The sequence below is a fragment of the Ambystoma mexicanum genome, chromosome 8 (assembly GCF_040938575.1).
Source record: "Ambystoma mexicanum isolate Mex_15411 chromosome 8, UKY_AmexF1_1, whole genome shotgun sequence".
Lineage (NCBI taxonomy): Eukaryota > Metazoa > Chordata > Amphibia > Caudata > Ambystomatidae > Ambystoma > Ambystoma mexicanum.
The window spans coordinates 25041176-25067926 of record NC_090929.1 but is presented as its reverse complement, the minus strand read 5'-3'; the positions used below and the strand labels follow the sequence as shown (position 1 = coordinate 25067926).

General features: G+C 48.4%; 1 protein-coding gene across 2 annotated transcripts in view; it reads right to left on the bottom strand.

Annotated features, from left to right (window-relative positions):
- The window catches only part of PKN3 (protein kinase N3), a 436492-nt gene extending 410454 nt beyond the window's left edge, over window positions 1-26038 (bottom strand). For both annotated transcript variants that reach the window (XM_069609180.1, XM_069609181.1), the window contains exon 1: window positions 25905-26038. In XM_069609180.1, coding sequence (XP_069465281.1) covers window positions 25905-25925 — 21 coding nt within the window. In that variant the 5' untranslated portion in view covers window positions 25926-26038. The remainder of the gene's footprint in view (window positions 1-25904) is intronic.
- Window positions 26039-26751: the final 713 nt, after the last annotated feature.

The window sequence follows — 26751 nt, the reverse complement described above, 5'->3', positions numbered from 1 at the left end:
AGGGGGACGAGGCAGGGCTGCCCATTGTCAGCGATTTTATTTGTATTGTCACTTGAGCCGCTGGCGCAAAAATTAAGACACGACAGTAGGGTAAAAGGCATCACAGTAGGCGATCGGGAATACAAACTGGGCCTATGATATTTTATTGCACCTAACTGACCCCTTAGACTCGGTCCCGGCCGCGCTCGCTATAATTGAAGAATACGGTGAGTTGGCTGGCCTAAAAATTAATACAGGGAAATCTGTCCTCCTCCCGATCGACAAAAGTAGAGATTCCGAGGTCGAACGCTTTGCCCCCCTGGGAGTGAAAGTCAGTCTCACCACACTCCGATACTTGGGCATTAACGTCACTCGTGACTTGGGATCCCTATATGAAGCCAACTGCCCTCCATTGTCACTTACCCTGCAAAAAGATATACAAAGGTGGTCCAAGCTCACCATCTCCTGGCTAGGTCGTTTAAATGCTATCAAAATGGTCTTTCTCCCTAAGATATTATACCTCTTTCAAATGCTTCCCATCAAAATGCCCCCGGAATATTTTACAGACACGAGAAAATTGTTACTAGCCTTCCTGTGGCGCGGTCAAAAGCGCAGAATCCCGAGATCCCTGCTCCAGCTTCGTAAAGACAATGCAGGGGTGGGCCTTCCGGACTTAGAGACATATTACAGGGCGGCTCAACTTAGGGTCCTTGTCCCTCATTTCAGACAGTGGTTAGAGCCACAATGGATAGCGCTAGATAACTATCACCTCCGTCCCTTTATTTTATGTGAATGGCTATGGGTCCCTGGGCCCCAATTACGTAACAGCGTCAAATCTCACCCCATTATAGGTACGATATGGTCAATATGGAAACCAGGCAGGAAAATGGTGGGGGTTACGACATGGCCCTCTCCTCTGGGTCATCTTTGGTCCCCGGGGATCCGGGACGCAATCCCTGAACCGGGTAGTTATGAAACCTGGTACCAAGCGGGGTTAGAGAGGGCAGGCCAGGCCAACTATGGCGCAATGGCGCTTTTATAACCATTCAAGAGCTCCAGGAGGCGCTCGGCATAGGCACGCTCTCGGTCTTCCTGTATTTGAGACTCAAGGGGGTAACGACAAGACCGATATGGAGAGAACAATTACAGAGGGATCTCACCCCATTTGAAAGGATCCTTGACTTATGCACGGGCTCCAGGGGTCTGATAAGTGCAATGTACCTGGCAACATTGAGGTCGATATTACACCCTCACTGGCGCTCAAGAGCAGATGGGAATCAGATATGGGCAGGCAAATCTCTCAAAAATTATGGCTACAAATATGCAGACGAACGGCGAAGTCATCCATATCTTGTCAGTATAAATTACATGCCGTCAAGTTACTGTATAGATGGCAGTATGATCCAGTTCGGCTCGCCAAAATGTACCAGGGGGTAAGCCCCTACTGCTGGAGGGGCTGCGGGATGCGGGCTGATTACTGGCATATGTGGTGGGGATGTGCATTGGTTCAGACCTACTGGTCAGAGGTCCTTAGCTGGATCAAGGATCTAGATGATGATGTAAGGGAGGGGCTCCCGCTGTTCATCCTATTTGGCCTGACTGAGACAGAGGATAAGGTCGTGAAAGCACCCGAAATGGTGCATGGTCTGTTGCTGGCCGCACGCGCCTGCCTCACTATGGTATGGAAAAGATCCACGCTCCCCACCAAAACTGAATGGCTGGGGGTTGCCCTCAGCATCTACAGAATGGAATGCCTGACTGCTGCTTTACACGGGGATCGTACTGTTGTTGAGAACGCCTTGTCTGAATTCCGTGCCAAATATATACTGTGAAGTGATTGTGTGCAATACACTGTTGAGTTTCGTGTCAATTTCGTTAATGACAGACGGTGTCTGCTCTGCCGGTGCATTGGGGCATGTTGTTACTATCTGCCCGAAGTCATGAGTTTAAGGTTGGTTCACTGGTATTGTTTATTCCTGTTTTTCCTCCCAGGTCAGATATTTCGAGAGGGGGGAAGGGGGTGGGGTAGGAAAAAAAAAAAAAAGGGTGGGTCTTGTTGACGTTATTGGTTGAATATGTGACTCTCAGAGAATCTACAGGCGTTGCATGAGAATATTATTTGCTATCATCGTTCTCTCTTTTTTTTGGTTCAGAGATGTTATCTGCTGTACATGGCTGTCGAACCTTTACAAAACCAATAAAATTTGAATTTAAAAAAAAAAGAATTATGACTGGAGTAAAGTCCTTAAATAAGCAGATAATTACATATACACTTGACTAAGAAAAATTAACAAACACGTATAATACAAATTGCCCAAATAAATTTCAGTCTCTGGAGAGGGCAAGAACCAATAAAAAAGAAACACACACAATCGTCTCCTGAGGAATTCCAGACAGTCGGTATTGAAATATTTCAAGTCCAAATAGGAATTCCAGACCTTGAGTAATGAGATGCCGAGGTGAAAATCAGGCTGAGGTACAGAGGAAGGAAGGAATGTAATACATGTTGGGCTTGGGAGATGTATTGTATACGCAACTGTCGAAGCCTCAAAGAAAGGCATATATGATTCTTGGCGTGGCAGCTCTCTTGCTTATTCCCCCAAAGATGGAAACAGGCACAGGCCCCCACAGAACAAGAACGGTTAGCAAAGATTTGGCACTATGTCTCATTGGAGTGGGTGACATATGTGGTTCAAGGGGACCAGAAGAGGTTTAAGGTAGAGTGGGACCTAGCATTGGATTTCCTCCATAAAGACTATCTAGTGAACTGGTGTCGACAGAGAATCCGTTTGTTAGAGTTGTTTTGAGAATTGGATTATGTATATTACAGTACAATAATGGGACAAAATGTATCAATTAACAGCTGTTTGGGAGTGGGAGGGGGTAGGGGAAGGGATGTTTATGTCAAACTTCCACTTGCTTCATCCTGCCGCATCTCCTGCAACCATCTCCTCTCGCCCTCTACTTGCTTCATCCTGCAACCATCTGCTCACGCCCTCTACTTGCTTCATGCTGCAACCATCTCCTCTTTCCCTCGACTTGCTTCATCCTGCCTCATCTCCTGCAACCATCTGCTCTCGCCCTCTACTTGCTTCATCCTGCCGCATCTCCTGCAACCATCTGCTCTCACCCTCTACTTGCTTCATCCTGCCACATCTCCTGCAACCATCTGCTCTCACCCTCTACTTACTTCATCATGCAACCATCTGCTCTCGCCATCTACTTGCTTCATGTTGCAACCATCCCCTCACCCTCTACTTGCTTCATCCTGCCTCATCTCCTGCAAACATCTGCTGTCGCCCTCTACTTGCTTCATGCTGTCTTACTTAAGTCATTCAGATGCCCCCCGAACCTTGCCCTCTTTCTGGTGGCTACCCCTGTGCTCTCCTTTAAGGGCTAAGTACCCACCTCGCTAGCGCTAGAGCCCTTCTCCCCGGGCTCTGCCCTCCTCACCAGGAGATCTTCCTACTCTGCAAATCTCTAGCTGCTTTCTCTGCTGCTTCTGTCCACCCCTCGACCCTGCAGTTCCCCTACCACCCTCACTCTTTCCGGTACTTCTATAGACTCCCCCTTGTTAGTGGCTCTCCTACTCTGTGGTTTATCCACCTCTAGTCTGGGGTTGTTAAGGTATACCAGTATGACTATTTATATATTCTAACAATAGCCATCACTTCTTTTATTCTGCTTTACTGTTCGTTATCGCCTTTTGCTGTCAGGGACGGTGATTTGTTGTAAAGTAATAAAGCCAAGACAGCAGTGCTAATGCACTGTAGGAATGTTAGCAAAATGTTTTCACTTGAAAGGTAAACATCGCCGGTGACCGAGATCACGTGCAACAAGCCAGAACGCGGCAGATACGGAGTGAGGGACCTTGAGGACAGTTGTGTCCCGATGCTCCTCCTGCCAAGTGAGGAACCAGCTCCTGAACTGCAGCCTGCATCTTAAGCAGGCCTCCCTACTCGCAGAGCGTAATGCCATGGCTGAATGTAAGCCTTGTGGGAGCTCTAGCAAGTGAGAGGGTGTAAATACCATGTACTGCGATGACAGTGCAGTGACGTCAACTGCACTGATCCTACAAGACTGAACTGTGAGTACCAGCTCCACCCCCCTGCTGTGTAAGGTGTCCAATAAACGCCTTAACCCCCATCCAGTGTCCTGTGCTCATTGGTGCCACCACATAATGAGCGACGAGGAACAGAAAAAAACAGTGCTGAGACCATGCAAGGCACCACAACACTGCCTGCTTTCCTCCAGTCCCCCGGCAGGCCTGCCATTCCATGGCAACAATGGACGCCACTATTTTCCACATATTTGGAGGCGGTGGAGGCACAGGCACAGGATATTCACCAGCCAGGAAAAAGGCCATTCTACTGAATGCCATGGGGGTTGAAGGGCAATGCAAATTTGCGGACCTGAAGGCTGAACTTCCCAGAGACTAATGCGGTCTACAAGGAAGCGATTTGTCGCATTATTAAGAGGTTCTCCAACAAGGAAACATGGTCCGACACAGTCTTAAGTTATACACAAGAAAACAAGACGGTACGGAGCCGGTTGACAATTACATCACCCGCATGAGAGTACTGGCAGCCCTGTTCAGATTTGGGGACAATGTGGAGCAGGTCATTTGTGACATGTTGGTGGTACACACAAATTCCCGTATAGTCCAGGATAAGTACATACAGGAGAAGGAGCTTGAGCTGGACAAAGCTATCCACATAGCAAGAGCCGAAGAGGAAACGTCAAGCAGGCGCAGAGAAGTTGTCAGACACTCGCCTGCACCCAAAATGGCAGCTGTGCGATGGTAGGGGCGCAGAGACAGGCAGTCACAAGAATGTACCAAAGAGAAGTCACCCAGGTGGAGAGATTTCCAAAAATGTTACAGATGTGCGAGCACCAAGCATCTGGCCAATTATAGAGACTGTCCCGCAAGGAACAAAGAGTGCTCCAGGTGCATGCGATTTGGTCACATTGCGGTAGCCTGCACGTGGCGGGAAAAGAAAGTCACCCACATCGAAGGAGACAGAGGAACGAGCGATGGGGAGAACCAGGCGAAAGTCCAGTGGTGAACATGGTAAACTAGTCTTGTGCCAGAAGAGAAAAAACCCAAAGCATACTGAAGGTGGACGAATACGAAACATGCGTCATGGCTGACTCGGGGTCAGACCAACCATCCTCCCCATCCAGACATACAAAAACATCGTAGGAAGTGACTTGGTTGAGATTAGAAGCACCAGGCAAACGCCCATAATGTTCGGGGGAGCCACCGTGGACCTCCTAGGATACATCAAAGCTAAACTCAAGTTTAAGGGCAGATTCACCACAACGAAAGTCTACTTTCTCAACCGAAGGTCCCGCAGTGCTGGGATGGGACAACCAACACAAATTGAGTATTCGGTTAGAACCCAGCACTGATGAACAAGTGCTGCTGGTCTCCTCAGGAGGAGGGTCAGATCTGAGAAGTGGCTTCCCCTTGCTGTTCTCTGAAACAACCAGGAAATATAAAAAAAGAAAATTAGGTTCACAAAATACACCCAAAACCCAACGCTGTGCCAGTAAAACACAAGGTCAGACCTGTTCCAGTGATGGCGAAGTCAGCTCTGGAATCCCAGCTTCGCAAGATTGTCGATGAGGGCACAACTGAGACCGTCGAATCCTCTGAATGGCTAACCCCGGTGGTCCTTAGTTAAAAGAAGTCCTCAAACGACTTGAGAGTATGAACAGACCTACGCAGACTCAACTTGGAGGTGGTCACAGACAGTTTTCCCTTGCCCAGCATTAACGTTGCCCAGCATTCTTCTTAAGAAACCCTCTGCCGACCCCTCCTGCCTGGCTACCTATCGCCCGATCTCCATAACTCCCTTCCTGGGCAAGCTCCTGGAGAAACTGCCATCTCCCAGCTCAATCTCCACGCTGAATCTGTTGGTTGTCTTCATGACCATCAGTCTGGCTTCAGAGCTGCCAGAAGCACAGAACCTGCTCTCTTGAACATCTGTGAAGACCTGCTCACCAACCTCGACTCTAACACCCCTTGCGTTCTTATCTTGCTTGATCTCTCTTCTGCCTTTGACACGGTCAACCATGCCATCTTGCTCAACCGTCTACATGATAACCTGGGTATCACTGGTCAGGCTCTGGCGTGGCTGACTTCTTTCCTCTCCGACCGACCCTCCCAGGTCCAACTGGGGTCCTTCCTCTGCGACATCTTTTTCTCTACCTGTGGTGTCCCCCAGGGATCTAACCTCTCTCCCTGGCTGTTCAACCAATACCTGGCACTCCGTGCCCACCGCATCGCCACCCTCTGTCCCAACTTTCAGTGCTATGCGGATGATACCCAGATCATTTTCAGGCTACCCTCAGCCTCCTCCTCTCCTTCCCTCATCTCTGACTGGTGGGCCACCAACGACCTCTGTCTTAATGCCAGTAAGACTGAGACTCTACTCATCGGCACACCCACTCCCTCCTTCCCTGCAGCTCTCTGGCCGGCCTCACTTGGCCCTCCTCCCACTCCCACCTGCAAGGCTAAAAACCTCGGGGTCATCTTCGACTCTGCACTCTCCTTCTCCCCTCACATCTCCGACGTCTCCAAGAAGTCACACTACCAGCTGCACCTCCTTAGAGGTATTCTTCCTTTCCTCTCCTTCCCCCAGAAGCTCACTGTCTCCAGAGCCCTGGTCCTCTCCAAGCTGGACTACTGTAACAGCCTCTATCTAAATCTGCCTGCCTCTACTCTCTGCCCTCTGCAATTTATCCAGAACAGGACTGCAAGACTTGTCCTTGGCCTCAAGCCCAGGGACCATATCTCTCCAGGATTGAAATCTCTGCACTGGCTCCCAGTGGCTGCGAGGATTAAGTTCAAAACCCTCTGCATTGTACACAAGGCCTTCTGGGGTCTGGGACCGAAATACCTTCAACTCTCTCTACCTAAATATCTCCCTTCTCGAGCTCTTCGCTCATCTGCCTCCAACTCCCTTAGGGTCAGTCGCTTCTCCAAGCAACGAGTTGGTGGCAGATTACTCTCTTCAGCAGGGGCCTCTCTCTGGAACCGCCTTCCTGCATCCCTGAAACTTGAGGAGAACCATCTCCGGTTCCGGAAACACCTCAAAACCTTCCTCTTTGCTTCTGCTTTCTCTCCTCCTCTCCCTTGCTGAATTCCTGACCGAAATTGCACTGGCTACCTGGCCACCCTTTTGATCTCTGGCCAGGCCCCATACAAAGGCCCTGTTTTGCGCCCTGTTCGGCGCTTCGGAGGCGCGGCGCGGCCTACCCCCTTGTCCCTCCCTCCCGAAGATATCCTGCAAGGAACCCTGCCTTCTGCAAGGACGGACCCACACAACCAGGGTAAGCCCGAGGGCTCTTTTCCGGCACCTCTAGCGGGAACCCAGAAAACTGCACGCTTTAGACTTATTTGGCACTCTCTAACAAAGGCCCCTATGCAACCCCTGTTGTACTTCGGTAGTTGGGCTGTTTAACCCCTTCCCTCTACCTTGCAGCTCTATTGCACAAGGTTAACCTGACATCAGACCTCACCTGATTTGTGACTCAATTCGTGTTGTGCCTTATAGTCGCCAATAGACTACAATTGACCTGTGCCTCAATCTGTGCTGTACCCTATGGTTGCCATTAGACTTTACCTGATTTGTGCCTCAATTTGTGTTGTGCCTTATGGTCGCCAATAGACTACAGTTGACCTGTGCCTCAATCTGTGCTGTACCCTATGGTTGCCATTAGACTTTACCTGATTTGTGCCTCAATTTGTGTTGTGCCTTATGGTCGCCAATAGACTACAGTTAACCTTTGCCTTAATCTGTGCTGCTGCAGATAGTACTTCACCTGACTTGTGCCCCTGCCCTATGGTTGTCATTAGGTATAACACTGCCCTAGCCACTTTATATACTTCAATGTGCTTCTAGTCGCCCTGACACACTTAGGTGACACACTACCTAGCTAGCCTTCTACACTTGCCTATTTTGCCACCGCTTTGCCCACATAGAACCTAGCCTGGTTCTCGCCTAGATCACCTAACTGCCAATATACAGGTCTCTTTACAGACTGCTCAGACCTCTCTGGCACCGAACCACCAGCTACACGCCCTTGCATGCAACCTAGTCCACGCCCTTAGTTGAACCTGGACTTGCCCACCCTCTCATCCCTGTCCACTACCAGAATGAAAATCACCCATTACCAATCTCTACACATTGCCCTGAGCCTCCTTACCACCATGGCATTTGCAACCGCGGACTCACACCCTGCTAAAGACAGAAACATGAGACTGAGGGCAAGACTGTCCTGTCTTCATGAACCATCTTCCTACCACAATCACAGAGGATATATCGATCTAGCAAACAAACGTTCGCAATACCCCAAACCTACCACCCCTCGCCCTGTTCCTATATCTACTAACCAGCCACCGTCACAAAGAGTTGCCCCCACTAAAAATAAACAACCCCCCTCGACTCAACCAACTAGTACCTTATCAATAATTGGATCTCTCATTAATGCAAGATCCATGGTCGCCCATGCTACTGAGATCTCGGACACCCTAACTAATGAAAACTTAGACCTATTAGTCATAACCGAAACATGGCTCCATGACGCAGCTGGCCCTGCCATCATGCTAGCTATACCAGACGGCTACCAACTACTAAGAGTCGATAGACCTAACACTAAAGGTGGCGGCCTAGCCATCATTCATAAAGCTACCTTACCTACCAAACTAGCTACTACCCTGATATTCTCATCTTGTGAACTCCTTACTGCCAAATTGCACCTCTCTTGCAACCGGACTCTCACCTTGCATGTTATCTACAGACCTCCTGGACCATTGGGAACCTTTGAAGACGACATAACCAGTATCATAACCAACAACACTAAAGACCATGCTCAAATACTATTACTGGGAGACTTTAACCTGGGCTTTAATGACAGCAACGACAAACATGCCCTATCTGTCGCCTCACTCCTGAATGACTACGCCCTATCTCAAAAAGTCTCCTCTCCTACTCATGCCAAAGGTAGAACCCTAGACTGGGTTGCTGATCGGAACTGTAACATCAGTATTACCAACATAATACCACAATCCTGGACTGACCACCACTTAATTGTATTCAATGCCTCACTAGACCTTATCCGGCCCAAACCTATACTCATGGCCCCGCCACTGCCCACCAGAAGTAAAAAAGACATCACATCAGAACAACTCCTACCCCACCTTCTCCCTACTCTCAATAACTTAGACAACATCACAGACCCTACGTTGCTTGTAGAAGCTTATAACAGCTCTATGATCAAGGCACTTGACTCGATTGCCCCTACCAAGCTGCGCAAAAGCAAACAACTCTGTCACCTTAACAACTGGTTCACGCCATACCTGAAAGACCTTAGAATCCAAAAAAGAAAGTTGCAATCTATCTGGCAACACTCACCCACTGAGGAGAACAAAACCAAATTAGCCACCCTCGCCAAACAGTATAAAAAGGAAATCATAAGCACTAAAAGAAACACCTTCAATGACAGAATCTCCAAAGCCAAATCAGACACTAAGGAGCTATTTTCCATCCTCCGTGAAATGGAAACACCCATAACCCCACCTGACAACATTCCTAAAAACAAGCCCTGGTGCACTAATATACAAAATGCCCTGGCGGGTAAAATCAGCCTGCTCCAATCTAAAATTGCTAACAAAAAAGCTTCCTTGCTCCTGCCTACAGAACCCATATTGCAACCTCAGCTCCTCCCAAACCAATCTAACACCCCTCACCCATTTAGCTTCAGAAAAATATCCATATTGGAGACAGAAAAAATCATACTATCTCTAAAACCCTCCAACTGTAAAGGTGACAACTGTCCGGCCCAAATTATAAAAGATGCAGCTCGAGACCTAGCACCCTTCATTTCGAAACTCATTAATGCATCCTTTAAGTCTAATCTAGTACCTAAAAACCTCAAACAATCTTGGGTGCTTCCCTTGCTAAAAAAACAAACACTTGACCCTGCTATACCAACTAACTACAGACCCATCACTACTGTCCCTTTCTTACTTAAAATTATAGACAGAGTAGCATACCTGCAAATCCAGGACTACTTAGAAACTAACAATTTACTAGGATCACGGCAATCCGGCTTCCGTCCCCTTCATGGCACTGAAACAGCCTTGATTGACCTCAAGACCCAAATTGACGAGTTGAAGGACAATGGTAAAACAGCGATGCTACTCCTCCTTGACCTATCTGCGGCCTTCGACTTGGTAGATCATGCAGTCTTATGCAATCACCTAAGCTCAGCCGCTCATTTCTCAAGTGATGCCATAACCTGGGTACAATCCTTCCTTGCAAACCGGACAATGAGAGTCTTCTCCCCCTCAGCAGCCGCTGATCCCATACAAGTTTCATGCGGTGTCCCCCAAGGATCATGTGTTTCTCCGACGATGTATAACATCTTTACTAAGCCCCTGTTTGATAAGCTGGACAGACTGGGTGTTGTCTACACTAATTACGCAGATGACACTCAGATTCTAATCCCCCTTTCGGGTAACTTCTTGGAAGACACGGACTTAGTAAATAAGATATATCTCCTCATTCAGGCTTGGATGGCATCCCATGGCCTCTGCCTGAACGACGACAAGACTGAGCTACTGATCATTGGCTCAGCGTTGGCTATCAAAAAACTTGACCCTAACTATGCCTCATTTAACATCGACAATAACGTCATCAAAGTGATGCCTGCAGTCAAAACCCTCGGGTTTATCTTGACTCAACGCTCACCTTCAAAAAACAAACGAACTCTCTAGCATCCTCCACGGCATATACTTGCAAATTGATCCGAGCATGTAGACCTTTTCTAACTGAGACTAGCTGCATCACATTAGCCAATGCCCTCATCATATCCAAGCTGGATTACTGCAATGCCCTCTATGCAGGCTCCAACAAGTATATCCTTGACAAACTACAAACTCTCCAAAATAACGCTATCAGAGTAGCTTTAAATATTCCTAACAGAGCCCACATCTCCACCTTTAGGAAAAATATCCATTGGCTAAAAATCAAAGACAGGATCACCCTCAAAATACTCTCCCTCAGCTCCAAATGTCTTAACAACATTGCCCCCCCCCCCCTTATCTGGCCAATAGAATCCACAGGAGAACCTCAAACCGTCCCACTAGACTGACCAACGCCTTCACCTTAGTGATGCCTAGATACAAAAAGAGTACAGCCGGCGGCTCTAGTTTCCCAATCATAGCTGCGCAAACTTGGAACAAACTCCCTTTGGATCTCAGACTGGACCAACCTTACTCTAGTTTCAGGCGAAAAGTCCTCACTTGGATCCATGCCAATGACACTTAGCTTGACCTTCCCCTCCCACATAGACACTAGACGTCTGCAACCAGCTGAATGACATCCGATCAACTAGACTGAACCGTAGTTCCGCATTTTTTCTTCTTTTCCTTCTGCTTTCCTTCTATACTTACCTTTGATCTATCGTGAACTGTATAAACTGCACTTTTCTTGATTTAACTGCGAACTGCATAAATTGTATTTCTCCTGTAACTAAGTTCTTAAGTAATCTTGTACTGTTTGCGCCCAGCTACCCCTTCGGGTTTGGTTGTGCGCTATACCAAATAAACAAACAAACAAACAAACAATTACCCACCTGCACTGCCTCCCTGGCAACCCCTGCACTTGGGGACCTTTTTCTGTATCCCTTTAGTTCCCCCCCCTTCTAGCACTTACGTCTGCACTTCCTTGCACTTGCCACTAGCTGGCTATTTATGTGTCATATTTATTCCACTTCCCATGTACTGCACTTCCCCTCTCCCTTCCCCCTTCACACTTTTCCTTTTTCCCCCCCTTCCCTTGCACTTGCGCGATCTGAATGACACCTGGCCTAGTAGGATCGTTGTTTGTCCTCCCAATGCCCCCCCCCCCTTGCCTCGTCGCGCCTTGAAACACTTGTGTATAGGCGCAATATCATATCATATATCATAACGTAATAATCCTGATGATGAAGAAAGCAAAAATCTTCTCAAAGCTCGGCATGCGTGACGTATATCATCAGATAGATCTGCACAATACCTTATGTCCTCTAACAGCATTCCTCATGGCGTTCGGCACTTTTCAATACACGCGCATGCCGTTCGGTTTGTCGTAAGCCGCTTCAGCACTCCAAAGGATGATGAACTCACTGCTCCAAGGCATCGACAACATGGCATATTTCCAGGACGACATTGTGGTATACGCAAAGGACGCGAAAACCCACAATGGGAGTGCTGAGAGAAGTCCTCAGCAAGCTACAGAGTGCAGGAGTTTTGCCTACGCTTTCAGAAATGTATGTTTGGAGCGCACAAAGTGGACTATCTGTGCTACCGGATCTCGAATGAAGGGGTGAGCCCTAAGAAAAATGTACTTCAAGCCATTGTTGATGCCCCAGCCCCAACCTCAAAGGATGAGCTCTGGTCGTTCTTTGGGTTTTCAGAATATTATGCAAAGTTTGTTCCCAGATTTTTCAAGAACATGTCTCTCTTGAGAGAGCTGCTGAGGAAAGGAGCAGAGTACAAGTGGGACTCACAGCAAGTTGTTGCCTTCACCGAAATCAAAAATAGTATTCTGCATGCCCAGTGTTTGAAACCATTTAACCTTGAATGGGAAACATGCATAACAACGGATGCCAGTGCCTTAGGCTGGGGCGCCACCCTCACACAAAAAAGGGGGGATACCGAAAATATAGTTGCCTTTGCGGCCAGAGCACTGTCTGATTCAGAGAAAAAGTACTCCACGGTCCAGAAGGAGATGCTGGTGTGTGCCAGGGACGTGGAGTCATATGTTTGGGGAACCAATTTCGGCCTGGTCATCGACCACAAACCCTTTGTGGACACGTTGAGCCCCGGGGGCGCAAAGACAGCAACAATTGCGGCCAAAGTGTATGCGTACAAGATCACCCATATGGCCAGCTGGAAGAACCCGCAAGCTGACTGCATGTACAGATTACTGGATCAGAGAACCCTAGGCACCACCTTCCTGGAAGACTAATGCGTGGTGCCATCCACAGGAGACCTAAGAAATAAGAACTTCATGGATATGAGCGAGTCGCACTGGCAGGAGGAAATGAAACATGATGATGCCCTGGGAAGAGTAGCAGAATGGGCCGCACGGGTGGCCCAACGAGAGAACAATCCCAGAAGTTATGTGACCGTATTGGAAGGTCAACAATGAGATCGTAGAAATGGATGGCCTAGTGATGAGAGGCGACCAAGTAATTCCTCCAAGAGGCATGCGCAAGGTCATACTATGTAGAGACCATGTGGGTCATCTGGGCAGCAATATGACAAAGCTGAGTTTGCGACGCATACTGGTGGCCCGCCATGGATCAAGAAGTGATGATTGAGAGGCGCCATAAATGTGCAAAAAGCGACAAATGGCTAAAAGTCAGACAAGCACCCATGACACCAACATAAATTCCCAGCTGGTGTATGGCACAAAACAGGTCTGGACTTCATTGGCCCGTTACAAGGAATGTCGAGCGACAACAGCTATGGGGTAGTCATGGTGGACTACCTTTCCATGTGGGTAGAAGTAGAATTTGTGCGAGACATTGCCACAGTCATTGCAGTGCTCAACTCCGTCTTCCAAAGAGAAAGACTGCCAAAAGAGATTGCGACGGACATGGAGTTCAATTAGTTTCAAGAGACATAGAAAATGTTCTCAAGAAGCACAACATCCAGCAATTGAGAGCGAGCCTGTATCACCCACAAGCAAACATGCTGGTAGAAAGGGTGAACCGAAGGAGCTCTACAACTGGCATGGGCATCGGGCACGAACCCCTATAAAACAGTCAAAGAGGACGTGGCGGAGCACCAGTGATACCCAATGCCATTACGGGTGTGTCGCCGTTTCAGATACTAAGAGGGAGCATCCACACTAGTACCACCTTGGCTAAACATCAGCAGACAGGACCACGACATTGACATGAGTGAAATTGTGTTTAGAATACAGAAGAGCAAAGAGACCATGAAATCACAGAGCAACAAGCGCAGAGCAGCATATCACACGGAGGATAAGGAAGGGGACCTAGTGAAGCTACGCCTGCCCACAAAGACACCCTAAGGGGGTCCAAGTACAGCCAAGTCATTGAAATCACACGGAAAGGCACCAATCACGTCTATACCAGTGATGGGAAAAGGTGAAGCCTAGATGGGCGGCTGTGTACAAGAAAAAGGCGTCACCAGTCCGCCCTTCCATGGGAATCTGAGATGGCTATGACCCATCGGGATCAAACGTCGGCCCTCAACAGCATGAGAGGGAAGTCAGGGAAGAAGGAAAAACAAAGTTAGAGCGTCTTTATGAGCCCCCCTCCCTCGACGAGAGACCTACACTAAGAAGCGACCCCAGCGACATCTCGCAACATCATTCTCCCAAGGCAGCCATTGACCAGAATCGACCCCAACGTGAAAGAAGAAAGCCATCCAAGTTCACAGACTTCGTCATGGACTAGGACGAAGCATTTCCAACGAAAGGTGTGAGAGGACCTGATATGCGGCATCTCAGGGAGCCCGAGATCATGTGCGGGAAGCACGCAATGAGCCGGAAGGTGGCAGGCACGGGCGAGGGACCAGCTGCTGAACTGCAGCCTGCACCTTAAGCAGGTGCCTCTACTTGCAGAGCGTAAGGGCATGGCTGAATGTAAGCCCTGTGGGAGCCCTAAGAGGGTGTAAATTCCATGTACTGTGATGACAGTGCAGTGAAGCCAACTGCACTGATCCTACAAGACTGAACTGTGAGTACCAGCTCCACCCCCCTGCTGTTTAAGGTGTCCAATAAACATCTAAACCCCCATCCAGTGTCCTGTACTCACTGGGGCCACCACATGGGCCTTCTCAAAATAGTGAGCTTGTCATACATCTGGTTCCGTTACGGCTGGTAATTGTAATTTCTGTAAATGCAGAAGTAAGCACAGAGGCTTTTTTTTTACTTTGGATTTAAAGTGTGCTTCCTGGTTTATTCAATTAATTACAAAAGTGTTAGAAAGAGCATTCGCACATGGGGAAGGGCCATTAGCCAATTAGGTGGCTGGACCAGCGGGTGAGAATATACATTCTCTGCCTGCTGTTCCAGCCACAGGAGGACCTTCCCCGGGTCACGCCATTTTTTTAAAATGTGGTGAGGCAACAGGGAAACTCTCCCCGTTGCCTCCCCACTCCACCACCTCCCCAATCCTCTTCCCCTACCCCTTCCTGTCTCCCTCCCCACTTGCCTGCAGGACCGAAGCTTTATGTTCTGGTCCTTCGCACCTCCTGCTCGGGGCTGGCGGGCCGTTACCAACCATGTCCACCACCCCAACCCCACCGGGGTGTAAAAGCCATATTCACCTGCAGAAAGCTTTGGAAATATTTCAATAACAGGATTTCAAGTTCCACTATTTCACTATTCTCCTCATTGTTTTTATCTATTGCAAAATAAGGGTGCTAAATGATTTTAACCACAATGACCAGATACAATTACGAATTATTTATGGTGTTTTGTTTAGTACCATTTTAATATTATTCGAAGATTGGGTGAGTAAAGTATTCTGAAGGAGGCCACGAAATTGAGCAAAACATTAGTGGCATGTGGCGGGGAACTGATCAAAATAATCTGACAATTTCTTACGTTCAAGTAGCCATAATCATTACTATTTAAAAACATTTGTAAATTACGGTTTTATAATTATAAACAGAGGGCATATATTAAAGTTGTAAGTTACCAGTAAGTCTTGTTGCCACCTCAATGCAAACACACAGTACACCACTTCTGATTTGTGAAGAGCCAAATATCACCAGCTAATGGCTAGTGCACATTTTGCACCCTGAAGGATACCGCTTGACACAAGTTTGCAAGATGTGTTTACTTGGCGTTGCATTTCACATGAAAGTGGTATGATCGTGCCAGGTAGCACGTTGCGCCTCTTGGCCACACAATATATCCTTGGCGTTCATGTTTATAAGGAGGAAGGCAATCGCTGCTGAGAAGTAGGAGTCCCTGGAGTGCAGCCCTGTGATGCCACCTGATGCCCCTAACAAGGGATCATACATGCCCTCCAGGGATTATGCCCTCACATTTCTAGACTAACCCTCGCAGAAAGTTAGTTGAGAGTTGGGTAATATGAACTTCTGATATGTATAGTGCCGTGCCAGGCCAGGGAAGAGAAACGGCGTCAATAGTGTTTCAGTGGGTGCTACCTTCATCAGTGCTGGGAAGGAGGCCTTCTATGTGACACTTGCTGATCAATTCTAACTAGTAAATACTTGCTACAGAGAACAAAGATGTACATTGGAATTTTTGGTGATTTGTGTAACACTTGTGCAATACTGTGATAAGAGTGCTACACCATCCCCTTGCGGGCAGATTATCCAATCAGTGCAGTGACATCCCTACTCAAGCCACTCCCTCCCCTCCCTAGTAGTAGCCACTTGACTCTCATGATCTTACCCGCTCTTTGCCCTACACTCAAGTTATCGACAGCGGTGGTATGTACACCCCTGCCTACCCTCTCCTATGGCTCTACCCCCTTCTCTAGGGGCTTGGTATAATCCTACCTTTTGAGGTTCCGCCCGACCCCTTTTGAGGTTCTGTCACCACTAACGGTCCAAACCCCACAACCTCCGGAGGTTCTGCCTAGAGATGGGAGAGTCTGGTGAGGTTTGGTCCATCTCGCGCCAGACAGCTGGCCATACATAAATAAACAAGGGAACACATCTTGTTTGGACCCATTAAAGTGATGGCACTGTTCCCTACCGCAGTGTTCAAAGCCATTGTTCATCTCACCAAGCTCTCTTGCTGGGCCTTTCTACCCAGATGCACAAGCCCATTAGAATAACTGGGCTTAAGCTCCATCTCGCAACAATCCACCCCCGACTTTCTGAGCTGCCCTCACAGGCCCCGCAACTCGCAACAAAAAGACAGGGTGCCGGCCGTCAACAGTGTCCAGGATGCCGGCGTCAACAGTGTTCGTCCACAAGTGTCCAGGATGCCGCCATCAACAGTGTCTAGGATGCCGGCGTCAACAGTGTTCGTCCACAAGTGTCCAGGATGCTGGCCGTCAACAGGGTCCAGGATGGATGCCGGCTGTCAACAGGGACCAGGATGGATGCCGGCCGTCAACAGTGTCCACGAAGGATGCCGGCCGTCAACAGGGTGCTGGCCGTCAACAGGGTCCAGGATGGATCCTGGCCGTCAACAGGGTGCAAGATGGATGCTGGCCGTCAACAGGGTGCTGGTCGTTAACAGGGTGCAGGATGCTGGTTGTTAGCAGGGTGCCAGCCGTCAACAGGGTGCAGGGTGCTGGCCGTCAACAGGGTGCAGGGTGCCGGCCGTAAACCATGTCCAGGAAGGATGCCGGCCGTAAACCGTGTCCAGGAAGGATGCCGGCCGTAAACCGTGTCCAGGATGGATCCTGGCCGTCAACAGAGTCCAAGATGGATGCTGGCCGTCAACAGGGTGCAGGATGCCGGCCGTAAACCGTGTCCAGGAAGGATGCCGGCCGTAAACCGTGTCCAGGAAGGATGCCGGCCGTAAACCGTGTCCAGGAAGGATGCCGGCCGTAAACCGTGTCCAGGAAGGATGCCGGCCGTCAACCGTGTCCAGGAAGGATGCCGGCCGTCAACCGTGTCCAGGAAGGATGCCGGCCGTCAACCGTGTCCACGAAGGATGCCGGCCGTCAACAGTGTCCACGAAGGATGCCGGCCGTCAACAGTGTCCACGAAGGATGCCGGCCGTCAACAGTGTCCACGAAGGATGCCGGCCGTCAACAGTGTCCACGAAGGATGCCGGCCGTCCGTCAACAGTGTCCACGAAGGATGCCGGCCGTCAACAGTGTCCACGAAGGATGCCGGCCGTCAACAGTGTCCACGAAGGATGCCGGCCGTCAACAGTGTCCACGAAGGATGCCGGCCGTCAACAGTGTGCACCTCGTTTACAGGATGCAGCTTGTTTACAGGGCGCAGAATACTAGTCATTAACAGTGTACAGGATGTGAATTTTTATGGGTGCATTTCCAGTTCAAAGTCCGAGACAATGGGTCACAAAATGAAACTCTTAGTGCACAGGGCTGGGGTGGCTGGCAGTTGTGTGGATCGTCGACACCAGCAGCTGCCAGTAGTTGCTTTCCACTCCCCATGGCAAGTCAACTCTCGTGTTTGGCAACGTGTAGAACACAGTGAAAGCACAATGGGTGATATGTAGCGGGCAAAAGGCTAGAGAGTACGTGTCATGCAATGGGCGATATGTGTTAGGGAGAATTCTCAGAAATGTGCTAATTCCCTTCACCTTAGAGACCCCCAGCAACTTTGCTGAATTTTGAGGACTTGATTTTTTTCCGGGAGAAAGAGGGACCCTTTTTTCCCCACTCTCTCATGTGTTTTGAAATGTGTTTTACTCTTGTGTTTTCTTTGGTTATGGAGTTTTAGACAACTCCACAGGCATCATCTTTTCATTTGTGTCACACAGCACCCTCAGTGCAGTGGCACAGGGAAGCCTTTTCAGGCTTCCCAAGGTTTATCTTCCTATAGAATGCTGGAGGTGTTGCCTAGCACTCAGGTAATAGTCAAATGTTACCCTTTCCTCTCAAAATGGCTGGTGGCAGTGGTTTTACAATGAACTACCATGATTATTCCCGACCGCGAACATCGGTAGCGTTAAATCACAGGAGCCATGTTTTTCAAGATGGCGTCTGAGCCACCTTTGTTTAAACAGGTCACAGTTTTCTTTTTTCGCCATTTCTTTGTGGAAAGGTCATTCTAGAGTTTTTCTCTGCGCGCCAAACCAGGTTTGGTTCCTTTATTCATTCGCCTTTGGCGGGCTTCAGGACTAAAGACCGCCTCTGGCCCCCGAGTGTCTGGGGTGGGCAGGAAGTGAGGGAGGTGCCAGAAACTCCCTGTGCTTAGTCTCTTAGGAGACCCAAATGCACGCTGGTATGATTGGCTGGCTGACTGTCCGGCAAGGACAGCCACACTGCTGGGTGAGTAACAGCTAGGCTGGAATGAATGGGAGAGAACTAAATAAAAGGCGAGTCTCTTGGCTTGGAAGGCAGAGTCGACCACTGGAACGAAAGAATCGAAGACGAGCTTGAAGAGGACAGCTGCTGCAACTCCTGGACTGTTGGTTTGACCGGAGAAGCCCTGCTACAGGTCCGTATCACTAAGTTCATCTCGGCAGAGAAGCCCTGCAAGGACGACTTCTCCCTTTGAGTTGGTGGGACCAGTGCTCCAGATAAGATTTTGAGGTGGGAGTATTTACTACCTATTTTAAAAATTTGAGAGTAAATGTGATTTTAAGAGAGTAAAAATTATTTTTCTCCTTTGAAAGAGAGTAAAATATATGTGACATCCAGCCAACGTGTGCAAAAACTGTATGGAAATCATTACCTAGCGGCAGCTTCCTGCATTGTGACAGAATAGACCTTTCATTATTTCTCTAAGGTCTGGCCATTCTATCTCTACTGTATATATTTAAATGGTCAAAACACAAAAACCTAGCCAATTACATAGTAAAGCAAGCATGAATTGTATTGTGTGTTTTGAGGTATGGTAGCAGAATTGTCTTTTGATGTTAAATGAAAGTCCTCATTTCCTGGAGCTATTACTACCTAATGGTATGCCAATGTTATGATACAACAGTGCAGAGAGGCAAGGACTCCATGCTGAATTATTAATCTAATCTCATGGTCAAATAGTTATTTATATAGCACTTTTGGCAAAGCACTGCACATAGAAAATATTTATCACAATTATCACCAAACCGAAGTCGGTACTCCTTTATCGACCTTGAAAGGATGAAAGGCTGAGTAGGCCTTGCCTGGATTTGAACCTGCAACCTACCAATCACACACAGATGCAGCAACAAGTGTTTAACCGGCTGAGCTATATTATTGGCTAACTTTCTTTAGAGGTCGGTTAACTGAGTATCGACTTAGGTATAATAATCACAGTGCCTAGATGTTGGACAAACCACGTATGAAGCGCTACATACAGTTAAATACCCATTTGGATTATCACAGGGACAGGTTTTGCTGAGTTTCCATTTCAATTACAAATGTAACTATCTGGAGAGTCAGGTTTTGGATGTTTTAATTGTGGTCTTGAAGATTAGAGAGGCTAGAACACCTGCCTGCGATTGGTGTAATGACAATCACTCAACCTTGAGCAAAGACTCAGTTGCCACTGACCATTTATAGTGATGTATCCCATTGAATGCAAGGTTGAATGGATGTAAACTAGACAGCGCTTAGTCACCATTTTACACACTGTTTTTATAATTAGTGTGCGCATTAAATTATAAGTGTAAAACGGATCTGCCTCTGCATGATTATGCGGACAGCACAGGAACTCTGAAAAATACAATTGTGCAATACTAGTTTGCCTTCACTGGAAAAAAGCATAATGTTACAAAATATGAATTCTCAATTTTACAATCCTAAAATGCTAGGAAAATAAATATGCACAGTGCTTCTGTTAGCTCCATGAGCAGCAACACAGCAGAAGATGAATGGAACTAAACCATAACTTTTATCACAGTGTGCAGTTTCTTTTTGCTAAAGGCTTAAATATATTCTGTTTCAGAGGCGTTTAACCATGGCTTGCAATTACATCCATGTAGATTAAAATTAAAAGAAGCCTTCTGGCTTCTGTCAAGTTACCTGACCTGTGCACTGCCCTCTGCACTAAACTTGTGTGTAAATGTACACAGGAAAATAATAAAGCTGTCGTATTTACAAGATTTTCCTGCGTAAAAAGGCCTTGTACGCACCTTATCTGGAGGCATGGGTGGGACCAATCAACTCAACACTAAGCCACCTAGATACCATTCTCGGAGCTGATTGTATTTTTCTCAGAGTGATGCAGGAAACTGAATAACCAGGGAGAGGGACACCAGTCTGTATGCTTTACTACAGCTACCGGAATCAGAGAATTGCCATTTGCCAGCTTTTTTACGAGTCCCTGTGCAGTTCAGGAGTCCCCTGACGTACTCCCTCTTGTCCCCACGACTGAGGCTCAGGAACAGCGACATCTTCAGGAACAGAAGTCTTCAGCTGCATTTTTTTTCTTCATTTGTAAGGTACTGTAAAACGAGACAGAGTACTTACCTCTCGCGGTGAAAGTGCTTGAAACTTTTGCAACTAGCAGGCCTAATCAGCTTGTGACCCAACATATAATTCTTCTCGTTACAAACTACTTCTGAGAATTCTACAGGGACTTTACCGTTTACTTACCAGAACCGTTTTTTATCCTATCCAAGTTATCCTATCCAAGACTTTAGCCCATTGACTTTGGCCTAGCCTATTGAATTGAATTGACTCTTCTGGTGAACGCAAAGTATCTGCACTGCCTAAGAAATTGTAATCGTTTTAATGCCATTTTGCTCCTCCTTCAAAGTAGTCTGAATGCCTCAGAAACTTAACAAGTATAGTACTGAGGTATATTTGTGCATGATATTTAACTGCCTCCTCCTAGTGAATGTTTTATGACTGACTGAATAAATGAACAAGTGTTTAACCAAGAAACCTTGAGTGTAAGAGTTTATTTGAACACCTGTGATTGTAGACCTCTGTGTAACAACATTACTGCTCACATTCCCTCTTGAGATAAGCCTGGCTGCTCAGCTCCGCTACCAAAAACTGTGTAGTACAGACTTATACCAAAGGTTGGTTTTGGTTACACCTGTAGTCATAGTTGTGTGCAGTGGTCCCAAGGGGTACTGCATACAAACTCTGCCTAACAATATGTACCAGGCAAAAGCCTAGAGAGTGCATGTCATGTGGACGCTTGAGGGGAGCCAGTATACCAGTGAGGACCCCGCCAGAAGCTGCATGCTCTGTGTTCAGGAGGCGTGTGTCCACCGTTTTACTATGACTCCATTTTAGAGTTATTGACATGAAGGAAGGAAATGTGTCATTGGAATTTGGTTGCAAGATTTTAAAAGTTGGCTTGTCTAAATAAAATATAAACAGCGTGCCAAAGATCTATGGCACCTGCTTACCGGGGGGGGCGGGGAGGATTGACACCCAAAAGCCATTTCAGCTGCTCTTCATCAAATCCTTTTTTTTCGATCCATGATTTATATCCATGTCTCCTAGGTGGCAAGCAGGCTGGCTTGGCTGAAGCTTGATGGGTACCTATATAGAATAGTGACCATGGTTTGGCTGAAGCTTGGGGGGTACCTATATAGAATAGTGACCATGTTTTGGCTGAAGCTTGGGGGGGTACCTATATAGAATGGTGACCATGGCTTGGCTGAAGCTTGGGGGTTACCTATATAGAATAGTGACCATGGCTTGGCTGAAGCTTGGGGGGTACTTATATAGAATAGTGACCATGGCTTGGCTGAAGCTTGGGGGTACCTATATAGAATAGTGACCATGGCTTGGCTGAAGCTTGGGGGGTACCTATATAGAATAGTGACCATGGCTTGGCTGAAGCTTGGGGGGTACCTATATAGAATAGTGACCATGGCTTGGCTGAAGCTTGGGGGGTACCTATATAGAATAGTGACCATGGCTTGGCTGAAGCTTGGGGGGTACGTATATAGAATGGTGACCATGGCTTGGCTGAAGCTTGGGGGGTACCTATATAGAATGGTGACCATGGCTTGGCTGAAGCTTGGGGGTACCTATATAGAATAGTGACCATGGCTTGGCTGAAGCTTGGATGGTACCTATATAGAATAGTGACCATGGCGTGGCTACAGCTTGGGGGGTACCTATATAGAAAAGTGACCATGGCTTGGCTGAAGCTTGGGGTGTACCTATATAGAAAAGTGACCATGGCTTGGCTGAAGCTTGGGGTGTACCTATATAGAAAAGTGACCATGGCTTGGCTGAAGCTTGGGGGGTACCTATATAGAATAGTGACCATGGCTTAGCTGAAGCTTGGGGGGGTACCTATATAGAATAGTGACCATGGCTTGGCTGAAGCTTGGGGGGTACCTATATAGAATAGTGACCATGGCTTGGCTGAAGGGGTACCTATATAGAATAGTGGACATGGCTTGGCTGAAGGGATACCTATATAGAATAGTGGACATGGCGTGGCTGAAGCTTGAGGGGTACCTATATAGAATAGTGACCATGGCGTGGCTGAAGCTTGAGGGGTACCTATATAGAATAGTGGCCATGGCGTGGCTGAAGCTTGAGGGTACCTATATAGAATAGTGGCCATGGCTTGGCTGAAGGGGTACCTATATAGAATAGTGGCCATGGCTTGGCTGAAGCTTGAGGGGTACCTATATAGAATAGTGGCCATGGCTTGGCTGAAGCTTGAGGGGTACCTATATAGAATAGTGGCCATGGCTTGGCTGAAAGGGTACCTATATAGAATAGTGGCCATGGCTTGGCTGAAGCTTGAGGGGTACCTATATAGAATAGTGTCCATGGCTTGGCTGAAGCTTGAGGGGTACCTATATAGAATAGTGACCATGGCTTGGCTGAAGCTTGAGGGATACCTATATAGAATAGTGGCCATGGCTTGGCTGAAAGGGTACTTATATAGAATAGTGGCCATGGCTTGGCTGAAGCTTGAGGGGTACCTATATAGAATAGTGTCCATGGCTTGGCTGAAGCTTGAGGGGTACCTATATAGAATAGTGACCATGGCTTGGCTGAAGCTTGAGGGGTACCTATATAGAATAGTGGCCATGGCTTGGCTGAAGCTTGAGGGGTACCTATATAGAATAGTGGCCATGGCTTGGCTGAAGCTTGAGGGGTACCTATATAGAATAGTGGCCATGGCTTGGCTGAAGCTTGGGGGGTACCTATATAGAATAGTGGCCATGGCTTGGCTGAAGCTTGGGGGGTACCTATATAGAATAGTGACCATGGCTTGGCTGTAGCTTGGGGGGTACCTATATAGAATAGTGACTATGGCTTGGCTGAAGCTTGAGGGGTACCTATATAGAATAGTGACCATGGCTTGGCTGAAAAACAGAGCCACTAAGGGGTACCTTTATAGAATAGAGAACACATACATTTTACACCAGCGAGTTGCCACTTGGCAACAGCGATTGAATGCCAGAGCCGCCTACTGACTGACTGTTGCTTAAGGTGTGAAGAAGAGGTACCCTTCTTCAGGGCACGGATTCAGTTGTCGGGGAACTCTTCTCTGAATGCGGAGCTCAGAATCATGCTACAGTGCAGCCTGACATGCACGCACTAAAGCCGCCACCACACACCTCAGCATTAGCATCCACCAATACACACCTGCACACTGTCTTTGAACCCTATCAGGTTTGGGCAAAGTCACAGACCAAATTTGTTTATTTTATTTTTATTGTATTTAGTTTTTGAATATTAGTAAGGCGCCTATACAACAAATGGTGTTTCAAGGCACCACAAATCAGAAAAAGGGGGGAAACAAGGGGGAAATACAATAATGGCCCTACCAGGCCTTGTGACGTACAGATTGTGCAAGTGCAGTAACAAGAAGTGCGAGGAACTGGGGGGTAGGAGGGTGTAGTAGGAGTGCCGGGCTGCAGGAAATGCGAAGTTCTAGGGTTGGAAGGGAAGTGCAGGGTAAAGAGGAGCGAGTGCAAGTGAAAAAAGGGGGGGTGGAGGACTCGGGGGCAGGGGGGATAGGCGGAAAGAGGGCCACAGGGGCTAGGCGAGTGCTAAAATGAGGCCAGGAGTTCAAGTACCAGGAGGGGGGGTGCACTGGGCGGTGGGGCGCTGTAGCACTCAGAGGAAACCAGGCAGCCAGTTACTACGGCAGACAGGGAAGGAACAGGAGAAAAGAAGTGTCTTGAGAAGCTTCCAGAACAAGCCTGAGCGGGGCAGGGAGACCATCCCAGAGGGAGGCTCCTGCGTAGGAGAGAGATCTACCCCCTACTCTATGCTTAGAGAAGCGTTGGAGCTAGAAGACAGAAGGGCTCTAGCATGGAGGTATTTAGGGAGAGAGAGTTGGATGTAGCGGGGTCCCAGGCCCCAGAAAACCTTGTGGACGATGCAGAGTGTTTTGAACTTGATCCACACAGCAACTGGGAGCCAGTGGAGAGATTTTATGGCTATAGAGATGCAGTCCCTGCACCTGAGGTCAAGGATAATTGACTAATTTGACCCTAGTTCTCACAAATATTCCTCGGAGTGAGAACGGGAAGGGCGACACATGCAAGTAAGTTTGCCCTAAAACCACAAGGTCTCTGAATGTGGCCCTGCCCCAGCTATTTAATATGATAGGGACCCTCCCCAAAGTGTGGGTCTTGTTGCATCCCTGTTTCTACCCGAGTGAATGGCTTTGAGGGTCACGCCAGTCCCACTGGCTCGGCTCTTGCCATGAACTCTCTAGTGTTGCCAGTAGTGTTCCTGCCACCATCAATTGGGTCTGCAGCCAACCCTCGGGTGATTCCGTCCTACCTATTTCTGCCCCCCCCCCTTTTTAGGCCACGAGCTGCCTTGCTCTGTACTTCTGCACACCCCTCCCTGCCCCACGTACTGCGTGTGCCCTCGTGCCCAGATGACCAGACTGCCCAGCTTTCCTCCCAATGTAGTGGTTGCCCTGTAGCCTTTGATGCTCCATCCAATGTGTCTGCCCCCCTTCGTGGTAGCATAATACGTGCCAGCGAGCCCCACTCCATTAGTCCAGTCCTGAATAAACTGTGCATTCTGGCACAGTAACCATTATATGGCCAGGACTACAAGTCCCATAATGCAAAGCTAGAGCCAGGACTGGGCAATGGAATGGGGGCATGTAGGGTAATGCCCAGCCACAAGCAATCCTTCCCCCATTTCTAATAGTCTCCACCGCCCAGTCCTGAATAGCCCCCAGCGGCCCCCTCTGGGTGCAGGTCCCTCTCTCTCTCCCCCCCCCCCCGGGTACCGGCCCCCTCTGGGTGCAGGCCCCTCTCTCTCTCTCTCTCTCTCTCTCTCTCTCTCTCTCTCTCACTCCCCCCCCCCCCGTGTCCCCAGCCTCTCACCTGGGGCGGGGCCCCGGCCATGTCCCCCCCCTGGCGGCCGGGCTGCGGCTCCTGCTCTCACTTCCGGGGTCTTTTCAAAACTTGAACTTCCCGGGAAGAGAAACTGGTGCAAGGAACCTAGCAAAAGAAGCCCCCCTCGCCGCGAGAAACAAGCCCGAAACAAGCCCCGCCCACACAAGGCCGGCACTGGGCGGCACGAGTGAGGCGCGCGGGCGGGCGGCCAGCGGGGCTGGGGACGTCGTTCCGCCATTCCTCAACCCAAGCGTTCCCCGGCCAGAGTCGCGCTGCGCCAGAACATGATTTTCTTGGGCACTAGTGGAAAAGTGGCCCACAGTTGCAAATGCCAAGACGTTCTTTTTGTGACACTGTTTGAATCAGTGGTGGAAATGGCGAAAATCTAAAGGGAGATCCAGGAAAGGGGGGCTGGGGGGAGGCGTGGAGTTTGGAGGGGAGGGGGCAGAGTTCAGAGGGTCCAAGCTGGCAGTTGGACTTGCTTAAAGGAAATGTTCAAAATAATAGTTTTAAAATGGTGCAATTTCTTTCATGATGCTTCTTTCCAAACTCAACACTGTACACCAATTCCACTTCAAATCACTTCCTTGGCAGTGGTATATTAGGCAAGATTGTATGTAATAACCCTGTGGGAGACTGCACCCGCCCTGTCCTCTTGGCAATGGGTAACCCAACCTCATAGCTCTCAACTCAGCCGCTTTTGGCTGGTATCACCCGCCTTGAAAGCAGATGAGTCACCCGCCAAGTCCTTCATACGCCCATTCACTTCTATGGGCCTCTCACCCGCCAAAAAGAAAATCTGGTGTTTTCACCCGCCATGCTGACAAAAAAGGTT